The 13,473-nt window shown below is 35.1% G+C and overlaps 1 protein-coding gene across 1 annotated transcript; it reads left to right on the forward strand.

Moving 5' to 3' along the window:
• The first annotated feature begins 368 nt into the window (after window positions 1-368).
• LOC111998274 (cysteine-rich receptor-like protein kinase 44) lies at window positions 369-6,585 on the forward strand. Its single transcript, XM_065767468.1, has 7 exons — window positions 369-1,320; window positions 3,574-3,711; window positions 4,486-4,604; window positions 4,930-5,140; window positions 5,265-5,502; window positions 5,763-5,913; window positions 6,042-6,585. The coding sequence occupies exons 1-7, from the start codon at window positions 504-506 to the stop codon at window positions 6,345-6,347; spliced, it is 1,980 nt and encodes a 659-aa protein (XP_065623540.1). The 5' UTR covers window positions 369-503; the 3' UTR covers window positions 6,348-6,585.
• The last annotated feature ends 6,888 nt before the right edge of the window (window positions 6,586-13,473 follow it).

The raw sequence follows: 13,473 nt of genomic DNA on the forward strand, positions 1-13,473 counted from the left end.
TTCCAAATCAATTAATTTAGCCAATCAAATTCCTACGGCACTACCTTAATATAAATCTGTTGTTAACCACCTTAATATAAATCCACTTGCTTAGATTTATAATAAAAATATAAAAGTAAAGCAGAAAAAGGAAAAGAATATTCATTAGAAATTTATCAACTTGCCCCTCTTATTAAAACATTTAATGAAATTTGGCAATATTTGAATACCATTGGCTTTCATCGGATAACCATAGACTTTCACTACTTCGAATTTAGCTGCATCTAGCAAGTTGTACCACGTGCTGCTAGAAGTTCATACAGTCAAGTCAATCCCATATATTCATCATTACTTTAAAATAAAATGTATTCCATTATTATTGCTTTGCTTTACTACTTTACAATCAATCCCATATGGCATGGTTTTAAATTCATTGTCAGCCCTTTACTCGCCACCACTTTCACAACCACCATCTACTCTTCATTTAACATACATATATACAATCAATCCCGTATATCCCATTAATGCAAAAATACAGAGTGACAATAATAATGAGCACTTCAAGATTATCACTTTTCTTCTTCTATGCCATTCTCATAATCCTTGTTAATCCCACCATTAATGCGCAGAGAGATCCCTACGTGCTTCATGAGTGTTCAACTACTGGTAACGTTACTAGTAACAGTACCCTTAGAGAAAACCTTAATACCCTCATCTCCACTCTTTCTTCCAACACCCAAATCGATTATGGGTTCTACAATTTCACTGCCGGAGAGGGCACCAACAAAGTTTACGCCACTGGGCTTTGTAGAGCTGATCTTTCACCAACTGATTGCCGTAGTTGTGTCAACATGTCAGCTCACGAGCTCTTACAGTTGTGTCCAACACAGAAAGAGGGTGTCATGTGGTACATGAATTGTACAGCTCGATACTCAAACAACTCGATATTTGGTGTTATGGAAACTAAACCTACTCGAGCTCTTACAAGCGGTAATGTCTCGAACTTGACTGAGTTCAACGCGGTATTAGAACCCTTATTTTATGACCTGAGAGTTAGAGCTTCAGCTGGAGGTATTTTTCGCAAGATTGCAGTTGGAACTGCGTACTATAAAAGTGACAACTTTACGATCTATGGGCTTATGCAGTGTAGTCCTGATTTGTCAGAAATGGATTGTAGTAATTGCTTAGTTGTTGCTCAAAACTATATTCAAGGTTGCTGTAGTGGAAACAGTGGACTCAGAATTCTTGCACCTAGCTGCAATTTAAGAATAGAGACCGACCAATTCTATGACAGCACTCTTGTTCAATCTCCACCGTCATTATCTCCTCCGCCTTCAAAAGGTACGTTTCCCAAAAGGACATCTGAATTGTAGTATATCTTGTACATTAGATAATTATTAGAAAAAAAAAATCTAGGACCACATATTTAAAAAAAAAATATATATATATATATATATATTTATTAGAAGTGTGAGAAACGTTAATTATGTAAACATTTATTTCTTAAATAGAAAAATGTATCTATATGTTAAATGATTTTTTTAAAAAAATTTATTAGCATTGAATAGTTTTTATTTTATTTTTTATTTTATGTAATTTCTTTCTCTAAATAAACACTTAATTCATGGAATAAGCTAATCCAATATTATGGGAGATATTAGCAAGGACCCATTAAGTTAATGTAGCTTCATAAATTTTTATTTGTAATAATTGGTACTCGATAAATTTGCTCATGAAAAGTGTTATTTGCTCATCTTTTGTGCCACCTCTCATTTTGTACTATTGATTTTAAATTAAATTTTGTAGATGTTACAATTGAAGATGATTTAAACAATATAGATAATAGAAATTCTTAGAAAGTTTCCGTAAGAGAAAATACTTAGAAATTAAGTAGCTAGAAAAAAAAATGGTTTTGTTTATTAGTGGGGAGATAAGAAAAATCCTGTATTTTTTTACTCATAAAAAGTGGGGTATATATAATTTTGTATGTTCAAGTAATTTAATCAAAGTTTGAAAGTCGTTCTGCTGTACGAAAACACATGCTTTAGTTCATAGCGAAGGAAATTAGCTACTATATAAGCGACAATGTAGATTTATTTATTAGAATATAGGACCACTTGCATGGACAAGTCCTGGGAGTGTGGGAACGATAAATCATAATTTATCATATAATTCCAGTTTTTGATTCATGATTTTCTCCGGCTCCCAGTGAAAATAAAGAGGATAGAAATTTTGGGTGGAAAAGTAATGCTTTCCATTATTTGATGAACGAGAAAAAACACTCAAAACAAGAGGGAAATGATGGAGTCAAAAGTGTTTTTCACCAGGTTCCACCAAATTGGGGGAGAAAATTTAACTAAAATTGAATAGTTAAGTCAAAATAACTTATTTTTCCTCTATCTTGTATGTGTATTTGTTTCTTAAAAAAAAAAAAAAAACTATCATCTTGGTCCTATCCCAATCTTCTTCTTTATCTAATGTAAATTTACACAAACTTTAATTTTTTATTGCTCTCATTGTTCTTCTCTACCAAATAAAGAAATTTATATTTATTTTCCACTATCTGACTTTTTTAATCTCCCAACCAACATACAAGAGCACAAATCATAAACAAGTTGTGAAATTGGACATGTAATTTATTATGTCTCTAGAATTATTCTATTTATCTTTCTACTTTTCTATCCCTCACATTTTTCATCTCAGACTTTTCCAAACACTGCACCAAAGGAAGCCTTTAAGCTTTTTGCCATCTACGAGCATGTGTTTACCTTTAAATTTAATAGCCACCAAAGTATAATTAATGGCGTTAATTTCTACGGTAGCTTTAGTATTTTTCCTTGTGAATACATGCTTGATGCTTCTGCTTATGCTTCTGAGATTCATGATCATTATTCTTGACTGAAATTTCAAACCAAAAAGATATATATATATATATATATCAAAAATAACGATAGATCATTGGTGTGACTACATGTCTATAATAAGTAGTATAAATTTGCTGGATAGGTTTTGTTTATGAGTCTCTTACACTGCAGTGTCCTTAACATGGATATAAAATCTTGTGGTTAATTGTGATAGGACTGCTTGCTCATATGCGGCCAAAATGATCAACTTCCATGACCTGAAGAATAGTATAATAAAAAAATAAAAAGGCCCCCCTACTTGTCTTAGTGGGTTGTTATGTGGGGAATGGTGATGAGTTGTGCAGCGTGGCAACTTGTCCAAGTGGGATATCTTTTCACACCTCACAATATTTATCATATTTCTAGGTCATCAACGTTTCTTATATTTTTAATCAAGCATTTACTTTATTTCACACTTAAACTAATTGATGTCTAATAAGTTAAAAGTGTCAGTAATATATCTATGTGAAAGTAATATTGTTTGAGCTACAAGACTATTAATTGTGTTTAATCATAAGTTGGTAACTCAACATGGTGTGAAAATGAATGTATATCAATTGTCGATTTCTAATTAATTATTCATGCTTTCAACATTTGTTTTCAATTTTTAACCTTTTCTTCCCACTAATATTGTTAATTTCAAATTCAAGCTTGGAATGTTTTATTGAGTATAGATAGCTGATTTTTACAGGAAAGCGGAGTAACTCATCTAAAACTATCATCGCCATAGTTGTGGTGGTGGTCATTCTCGTTGTAATAATCATCTGCATCTGCATCTCTTTAAGGGTGAGGAAGCAAAGAAAGAAAGCTAAAAGTAAGTTGAAAATTGGTTTGTTGTTCCTATTTTTAAATATATAATTTCTTTAAAATATAAGAATAAATTCAAACAATAAGTGCGTGTTTTTATATATGCATATATGATGCTTTATTTATAGGCAATACTAGTGAAAATTGATTTTCAAGGCATATATTTTTCCTATAAATTTATAGGTAAAACGGAACATGAAATAATGTGGGGTATTTTTCAATGAGTTCTAGTTCAGATTATTGGGCCACCAGATAATAATAACATTCAAACTAACATTCAATATCAATTCTGATTGCTATCTATATCTCCTCCTATTTTGTAGCTTGGTGATCATGATTTAGAGATAGGCTTGATCTTCGTATCCTGAGGTGATTTAATAAAGATGACACCTTTTGCTTTTGTGAGATAGATAAAATATGAGGTGGTGAATTCATGATACTTGTGTGGCTTATTATAATAGAAAAACAAATAGGGGTACCTACAAAACAGATTTAAGCAACCATCGTTTTAACATTAAATCAAATTTTCTAGAAAGATAATCTATTGAAAGAGCTAGTATTCCTCTGGAAAACATTATCTGTGCATTAGTAGTTCTCTACGATTACTTCAGTAATTAGTGTTTGCGAGTCTATTAATGACGTATGCAAATAAATTTTTTTTTTTTTTTTGATAGGAACGTTTGCACATAATTTAAATTGCATCAATCTTTTTTACACACACACACACACAAAAAAAAAAAAAAAAAAAACTGCTTATCTAATCCTGATGTATTGACCGTTTCCACATGTGAAGCAGTGGATGAAATTAGCAGTACTGAATCCTTGCATTTCGATTTTCCAACAATTAGAGTTGCTACAGATAACTTTTCTGATGCAAATAAACTTGGGCAAGGCGGATTTGGTGTTGTTTATAAGGTAATTTGACAATTCCATATGGTAAAAAAAAAAAAAAAAAAAAACTGCTTATCTAATCCTGATGTATTGACCGTTTCCACATGTGAAGCAGTGGATGAAATTAGCAGTACTGAATCCTTGCATTTCGATTTTCCAACAATTAGAGTTGCTACAGATAACTTTTCTGATGCAAATAAACTTGGGCAAGGCGGATTTGGTGTTGTTTATAAGGTAATTTGACAATTCCATATGGTCAAGTATATCAATTGTTTGCCATAACAAGTTAAATTCACAATTTTTTATTATTATCAAGGGTTGCATATTGAATATTTTAATGTGTCTATAGGGTAGGCTCTCCAATGGACAAGAAATAGCCGTCAAAAGGCTATCCCAGGGTTCTGGGCAAGGCGATTTAGAATTTAAGAATGAGATATTGTTAGTTGCAAAGCTTCAACATCGGAATTTAGTTAAGCTACGAGGTTTCTGCTTGGAAGGATGTGAAAGGCTTCTGATTTATGAGTTTGTGCCAAATGGAAGCCTCGATCAAGTTATATTTGGTATGGTTGCAATTCTTCTATAAATTCTAGATTTATTCATAATATTTTATAGGTTGCACGTATTTTCAAATACACTTGGATGTGTCGTTTTTCAATAGACTAATAGTTTAAATGAATAATCTAGATCCTGCAAAACGTGCATATTTGGATTGGCAAAGGCGTTACAAAATCATAGAAGGCATTGCTCGAGGTCTTCTTTACCTTCATGAAGATTCTAGACTTCGCATCATTCATCGTGATCTCAAAACTAGTAATGTTCTGCTAGATAATGAGATGAATCCCAAAATTGCAGATTTTGGCATGGCAAGATTGGTTATACTAGATCAAACCCATATCAATACAAATAGAATCGTCGGGACGTAGTAAGTATATATCCTAGCAAGTAAAATTTATAATTATTGTAATATTACATGTTTGTATTGTCAATTACAAGAATTATGTTGCGGTGTAAAAACAAGTCCCAAAAAATATTGAACCATCTCCAATAAATTAGAGAAAATTAATAGTATTTGAAAATGAGTGCTAAGACTTAAGAGCTTTGTTGTCATTTAAATTAGACTAATGTTACTAATTTCCATATGCAGTGAGTATATAAAGTTATGTTATTAATTTTCTCATGCAGTGGATATATGGCTCCAGAGTATGCATATCATGGACACTTCTCAGTAAAATCTGATGTCTTCAGTTTTGGCGTGTTAGTTCTTGAAATGATATGCGGACAAAAAAATGGTTACTTCCGTAACGAAGAAAATGGGGAGGATCTTCTTACTTATGTAAGTACAATATCTTCGTATACATTTTCCTTTTACCCTAGACTGAGCTCTACTTGTACAGTGATACTGACAAAATAAAAGAAGTTATATGCTGAATATTTGTGTGTGCCATTTAAATCATTTTGCAGGCATGGACAAATTGGAGGAACATGACAGCTTCAAACATTATAGACCCCACATTAGGGGTTGGTTCAACAACGGAAATAATCCGGTGCATTCACATTGGATTATTATGTGTTCAAGAAAATGCAGCTGATAGACCAACCATGGCTTCAGTCGTTCTAATGCTTAATAGCAACTCTATCAGCTTATCAGTACCTTCACGACCTGCCTTTTTTATACACAGCAACGTTGAACCAGATTCGCAGTCAGATCAATCTATTTTGCTAGCCTCAACAAATGATGCTTCAATTACTGTATTACATCCTCGCTGAGGTTTGATCAAAGTAACTAGTGTTCTTTATATCAGTTTTGAGAAAAGATTATTTATTGAAGTAACCACGTTGAATAATTTTGAGGACTATACTACCAGCCTTTCTGTTGGCGGTCTGAGCTGCTACTACGTGATGTTATGCAGCAACACATTATGATGAGTATATTCAATTGTGTTCAAGATTTACATACTTCAAATATTCTAAGAGCAATGCTATAAGTACAAACTATTTTACAACATTTTTACAAAATGTTGATACAGCCAACCTTTTATTGATTTTCATTTCGGCTCACCATTAATATCACTTTTTCATTTACCAATAATCACTCACTACATCAATAATTTGTAAAATTGTTTGTATCTTTAAGATTATTTATACTCTAAAACCAGTAATAATTATACACTAGTACGAAGTAGCAAATTAACTCATGCATCATTTAAGATTAAAGAAGTAAAGAATTTTCTACTAGTGAACTCTTCAAATGCTATAACTAATTTGAAAATTCACACACAATAAGTCCTGCCTAATTCATTTATTTTGTTAAATTATGGTCAAATTATTCAATTCTTTGTCATAAATTTTAAAAGATGCTAAAAAATATAGTGTTGATATGCTTTTACAGAACCACATCAGTGTACCATTTTAGTTAATTTTAGTCAATTTGGTCTATTTCCATCCAAATCAGTCTATTTTGTTTGATTCGGTCCATTTGATTTTGTTGGGTCCATTCAGTCTACATTGGTTCATTTAGTCTTTTTTGATCCACTTCGAAGAATAAGAAATTTGAAACTTAAAAATTTTAGTTGTAATTAACTAATTATACCAGCAGAAATTAGAAAAATAGAGTGCATAATAATAATATTTAGAAGAATATAGAAAACTTTAAATAAGAATAAAATTAATCAAAAACATCAAAAAAAAATTAATATTTATAAAAATAGAAAGATAAAAATTACTTTTAGAAACTGTTTAATTTTTAGAGGGAACAAATTATACTATCTCAAAATAATTATATCTTCCCACACATTATATCATATTAATGAAGAAAAATATTTTTTAGATCATTTTCAAAATTGCAACCGCACCCAAGCATGGATACTGACTAAAATTTCTCGAGTTAGTTACCTATATAAGTGTATTTTTATTTATTTATTTATTTATTTTTACTTATAAGAAAATTTTGTTTACAGACAAATAAGTAATTTGTTGTACTTTTAAAACAATTTAATGTTGTATTCCTTATCTAGCAATAAATGTAATAACTCTATTCAAAGAAAAACAAGAAACCGTATAATTTCTTATAAAAAATATATAATTTAACAAAATAATTTATTTATAGATACATAATAATTTAATTGGGTTTTGGAGGCCATAAGTATAAATATTTAATAAAATTATATATATATATATATATTCAATTTCTGTGTAAGAAATTTTAAAATATTCTGGCAGGTCATGGCCCCCTGGCCCTAAAGTGTCTTCATTTGCTTACTACATAAAAGGAGAAAAAAACATTTTGAAGATCAAGAGGTTGATTTTTCCAAAATTAATTTGTTCGTTTTTTAAGCATTGAAGGATACACAATTAATTATATATGCTGCTTATACTTCCTTATATATGTACTGCCTCACTTTAATTTGTTTGTCCATCTTGAAAATCTAACATTCTAAGAAAAGTATAAACAAAATATAATTTAATACATTGTTTCTAGATTTAAAAAAAAAACATTCGAGCTTATAATATTTTGTTTGTATATTTAGACCCCTGTAACCTCAGATTGTTTAACTTAATTTATTAATCAAGTTGTTACTTAGGTTTATTATGCAAATCTAGGTTAAATAATGACAATCATATTAGAATAGCGGAAAGGTAAAGAAGACAAGCAATGTGATGACCTAGAAAAACTAATGAAACCATCCATTTTTAAGGTAAAAAACTTGAGGAGAATTTAACTTAAACAATCCATAAGACAACAAATTCACTAAATAGAACGAAAGTGTTTACAATAGATTTTTTACCTAAATATAATGCTACCTCTTGTAGTACTTACTCACATGACCACACGTAGTTCCGAATCCACAAACTATTCTATTTGAATTTGTTGCATATAGGTGCTCAAATTTGTGACTTTGAGATCCTGCTCAAAGGTTTAGATCATAAGCAGTAGTTGATCTTCTATGTTGCAACTTATCCCCACCAGTTCAAGCAATATTAATCTAATCTTCGAAAGATGTTTGTTGACTTAAAAGATTACAGAACCTCTCAGATCTCACAAGAATAACTCACAAGTCTTTGTAAATGTGTATTAGGGTTTTGCTTTTATACTTAGTAGTGTTGGACTCAAACTCTAAACATTCTGCAAGCGTTTGGGCTTTATTTAAAATCTGTAGAAATCGCACAATTCAATTGGTCGAAGGTCTCTCTCGATTGGTCGAGCAAGGAAAATTCTGAATTCTTCCTTTTGTAGCTTACTTGTTCTTACATCTTGACTTGAATCAAATTGAGCAATGTCTAAAATTGTTCTAAGGCATAAATATTTTATACTAGAAATGTTTTTATACTCGGTTTGCCAACATACATAAAATTAAAACCTAAACATTTAATTTTAAATATTTAGAACCTAACATATTTCATTCCAAAATTTAAACTCAAATAAAACAAAAAGGTGACTCGGAGGTAATTATAAATTGTCTAAAAGAGGAATGATCTTCTTTTGCTTCTTTTAGACATTTGATTGACAATGCAAAAATTTTAGCAAAAACCTTATTATTATTATTATTATTAGATTTTCTTTCGGTATGGATAGATTATGTTCCTCCACACTTTATTACTGAAATTCTAGTCGATTTGACTTTTAATTAATGAATTTACAACCTTCTTCTAATAAAACAAAAAAGAAAAACATCAACTCAAATAAAACAAAAGAAAAAGTACTATTGACTTTGTCAGTTAGAATAGTTAGCAAATAAAATAAAAGAAGCAGAGTAAGTAAAAACATACAAATTGAAACATATAGATATTTAGGCATTGTATTTTAGTGATATTGTATTTTGGTGATATTGTAGAACTTTCATATGTGAGAATCATAGTTTAAATTTCCATTTTCCTAGTTATTTAGACAATATGATATTCATAATTAATTAATAATACTTGATTGGTACTGTATGGCACTACGATACGCAGGCCTATTTGGGCCTTGAGTTGCCGTGATATCCAGGCCCATTTGGGTGTTGAGCTCCATCCTGACATTTAGTTCGTATTGCCCCTTGGTTCGGGCCTTAGGCCACCCTAAAGCCCATTGGGCAAACGATCTTCATTAGCACATGCTACTTTGCGTCACCTAAATCACACTCGGTGAACCACTCCCCGAGCAAAGAGACAACCGCCCGGGGGTAACATCCCTCAGCTGCCCAGCAATGTCTCAGGGCGTACCACTGTCGAACAACTCTGCTGAAGTGTGAACCTGTTCCAAGGCCACTCATACCACACCCCACTCCCACCTAAACACCCATATAGGGTTAGTGGCATTGGACCTCCTCTCCTACTAGCCATAAGAGTAATCATGATTCTTCCACTAATTTTGGGCTATAAATATGAGAAACTAAGGAGGGGAAAGGGTTTTCGAGAGGGCTCTGAAGAAAGTTGAGAACTGAGAACAATAGAGTCATAAGAGTGAGAGGAAAATAATACAGAAATCTGAGAGATATCTTGGGTCTCTAGGCAATAAATCACCCAAAGTAGGAAATCCAAAGCCCACATTACAAATATATTGTGAGCCTAAGAGTGAGCTAGCCCTTTAAGCTCATTCTGAGTGCGCACAATTGGTGCCGTCTGTGGGAATCTCCTACAAAGCCATGGTTTGATTGAGACTCACGCACGGGAAAATGTCTGGAAGACGTTTTTGGAGTTACGCTAAAAGTGGTTCGGTTGGATCTTTTTGGGGATCCATCTGGCAAGAATGGAGGCAAAAGAGAAGCGAAGATAGGGATCGTGAACAAGAGGAAGAGTGGCCCAGCCTTGGAAAGGGGTTGTACCAAACACAACGGACAATATAAAGAGCTTTGGGGCACGGGCAATTTGACAAGAGAGATGAGGAACTTGAGCGGTTATGTAGATTAGTAAGAGATCTGGAGTTGGAAGTAGGGGGTAGACATCGGAGAAGGAACCGAGACAACCAAGAAGAGAGATCTGATACTAGGGGAGATCAATATGGGATAGGGTCCAACCAATCAGGTTCCCGTCGACGCCAAGAATGTTCACATTCACGGGAGTCCCATCGATGCTGAGACCGTTCACATTTACAGGGATCCTATCAATGCCGGGACTGTTCACGTTCATGGGAATATGCAGACGAAGGTTCAGATTCCTCAGAGGAGCGACGACCCCATAATGCCGCCATGGATGCAATGAGTCGCGCCTTACACAGGGCTACCTGTTGCCATTCTCATAAGACATTGAACAAGCCCCAATGCCGAGTAGATTTACATGCCCACCATTCAATACCTACGACGGGAAAACGGACCCGGTAGAGCACGTCAGCCATTATGTTCACATGATGTCCCTGCACTCTCACGAGGATGCACTAATGTGCAAGGTATTTCCCTCAAGCTTCGATCCCACTGTTTTGAGATGGTTTAATGGGTTGCGAAAGGGTTCCATTCATAATTTCGCCAAGTTAATCCAAGAATTCGGTGTCCAGTTTGTAAATTGTAGTCGGGTACCACAGCCAGTGGATGTTTTACTCTCTATGAAGATGGGGTTTGGGAAAACCCTTCGCAATTATGCTGGTCGGTACTGGGAACTTTATAATGAGATCGGTGGGGGCAATGAGAAGATTGTAGTAAGTACTTTTAGGATAGGGCTGCTTGAGGACTCCGAGCTACTGGAGTCATTAACGAAGAAGCCTACTGAGGATATGAGGTAACTCATGAGACGTATTAAGGAATACAATTGCCTGAAGGATGATAGGTTACAGAGTAAGGGTAAGGCCCCCTTGGTGAATCGTCCTTGGCAAAGCAGTTTTCAGCCGAGGCCTCGAAAGGATTTAAGATGCAGGAGTCGGAATGGCAGCTGGGGGAGGTGAACGTGACATTTAAGGAACCAGTGCACAAGATCATAGACCGAATCAAGAACGAACCGTACTTCAGATGGCCGAACAAGATGGGGGGGTGATCTCTCTCGGAGAAATTAGAATCTGTATTGCACCTATTACAAAGATAAGGGGCATACCATCGAGCAACATCGGGTGTTGAAAGACCATCTAGGGAAATTGGTGAAAGTAGGACATTTGAAGGAGTTTATGGTGGATTTTGAGGACCGAGGTGTTGGGCAAGGTGCTTAGCAAAAAAGAAACCCTCTCCTACTGCCATTGAGAGTAATTGAAGTAATCCACGCTGCCCCAAGGGGCACGGCTATGATCAAAAGGGGGGTATTGATTGTCGTAACTGTAGAAGAATCCCCGGACAAGCAACCACCAGAAAAGAGAATGAAGCTTGCTCAAGAGACTCTTGCTTTCGATGAAGATGACTTAGAAGGAACGATTCGACCGCACGATGACGGGTTGGTAGTTACGCCTCGAGTAAGTAGCTTCTTAGTAAAAAGGGTGATGATAGACCAAGGGAGTGGGGCTGATGTGATGTATCCAGACCTATTCAAAGGGCTCGGGTTAAAGAACCAGGACCTGTTAAAGTATGATAGCCGTTGGTCGGATTTGATGGTAGGGTGGTGATTCCTGAGGGTCAAATTTCCCTTCCTATGAACATGGAAGGTAAGGAAGTGATGGTGGCATTCATAGTAGTCAATTTGTTTTCTCTATACACGACGATTCTGGGTAGGCCGTGGATTCACGCAATGGGGCTGTTCTGTCCACCTTACATGTGAAGGTTAAATTCCCCACTGAGCAGGGCGTTGCTATAGTAATGGGAAGCCAGCAAGCGACTAGGCAATGCCTAGTTAATTGGATGAATAAGCAGGATAAGTAAAAAGAAATCGTTAAGAAGGCCTCTTCAAAGCAATTACAGGATCCTCGAGAGGGAACAGGGGCTAGTGGTGCTGAGGAATTAATTAAAGTGAAGATACTACCGGATGTTGACCAATATTTTCAAATAGGGGCGAGTATGGAGGATGAGGACAAGTGAAGATACTACCTTTGCTATTTCTGATGCAGAATGTAGATGTGTTCGCATGGAGCCTGCATGAGGTGCCTGGGGTTAATCTTGAGTTCACCGTTCACAGGCTTAACGTAGATCCGTCATTTCCTCCAAAGAAGTAGAAACCAAGAAGGCCAGCCTAGGAACACGTGGAGGCAATAAGGTAGGAAGCCGGGAAGTTAAAGGAGGCTGAGCGATAAGGGAAATCTTCTTCCCTGAATGGCTGGCGAATACCGTGGCGGTTAAAAAGAAGAGTGGGAAATTGTGAGTCTGTGTAGATTTCATGGATTTGAACCAAGCATGCCTAAAGGACCCCTTCCCTATGCCAAAAATAATTCAATTGGTGGATGCTACTTATGGGCACCCGAGGATGAGTTTTCTAGATACCCTTCAGGGTTATCATCAGATTGCCTTAGCTGCCGAGGATTAGGAGAAGACAGCATTCATCTCACCATATGCAAATTACCATTATAACATGATGCCCTTTGGTTTGAAGAACGCTAGGGCAACATATCAACAAATGATGACTAGAATGTTTTGGGACAAGATCGGGCGAACGGTTGAGTTGTACATCAATGACATGGTGATGAAAAGTAAATAGGAGGCACGACATATAGGTGATCTTCGGGGGGTGTTTGAGGTGCTTTGGCAACATAAGTTGCACCTAAATGCGAACAAGTGTGCCTTCGAGGTTGGGGCTGGCAAGTTCCTAGGTTATCTGATCACTGGCTGTAGGATAGCAGTCAACCCTGATTAGATCGATGTTGTGCAGCGTCTTACGCCACCGAGCAATCCAAAGGAGGTACAGATCTTGACCGGAATGCTAGCTGCCTTTAACCGGTTTATTTCTAAGTTTGCAGATCGCTGTTGTCCATTCTACCAGCTTTTGAAGAAATGGAGGGGATTTTAATGGGATGAGGAGTGTGAAAGGGCCTTCCCAGGCTTGAAGAAATATTTGATGCGGGTGCCCATGTTAG

The sequence above is a fragment of the Quercus suber genome, unplaced genomic scaffold (genome assembly GCF_002906115.3).
Source record: "Quercus suber isolate HL8 unplaced genomic scaffold, Cork oak 2.0 scaffold_808, whole genome shotgun sequence".
In the NCBI taxonomy this organism is placed as follows: Eukaryota; Viridiplantae; Streptophyta; class Magnoliopsida; order Fagales; family Fagaceae; genus Quercus; species Quercus suber.

What these genes read in the sequence shown, in the direction of transcription:
- LOC111998274 (XM_065767468.1), top strand. Translation starts at nt 504, where the DNA reads ATGCAAAAATACAGAGTGACAATAATAATGAGCACTTCAAGATTATCA. An exon ending in ATCTCCTCCGCCTTCAAAAG is followed by an intron (nt 1,321 to 3,573) that starts GTACGTTTCCCA and finishes TGATTTTTACAG; the next exon opens with GAAAGCGGAGTAACTCATCT. An exon ending in CCTCGATCAAGTTATATTTG is followed by an intron (nt 5,141 to 5,264) that starts GTATGGTTGCAA and finishes TGAATAATCTAG; the next exon opens with ATCCTGCAAAACGTGCATAT.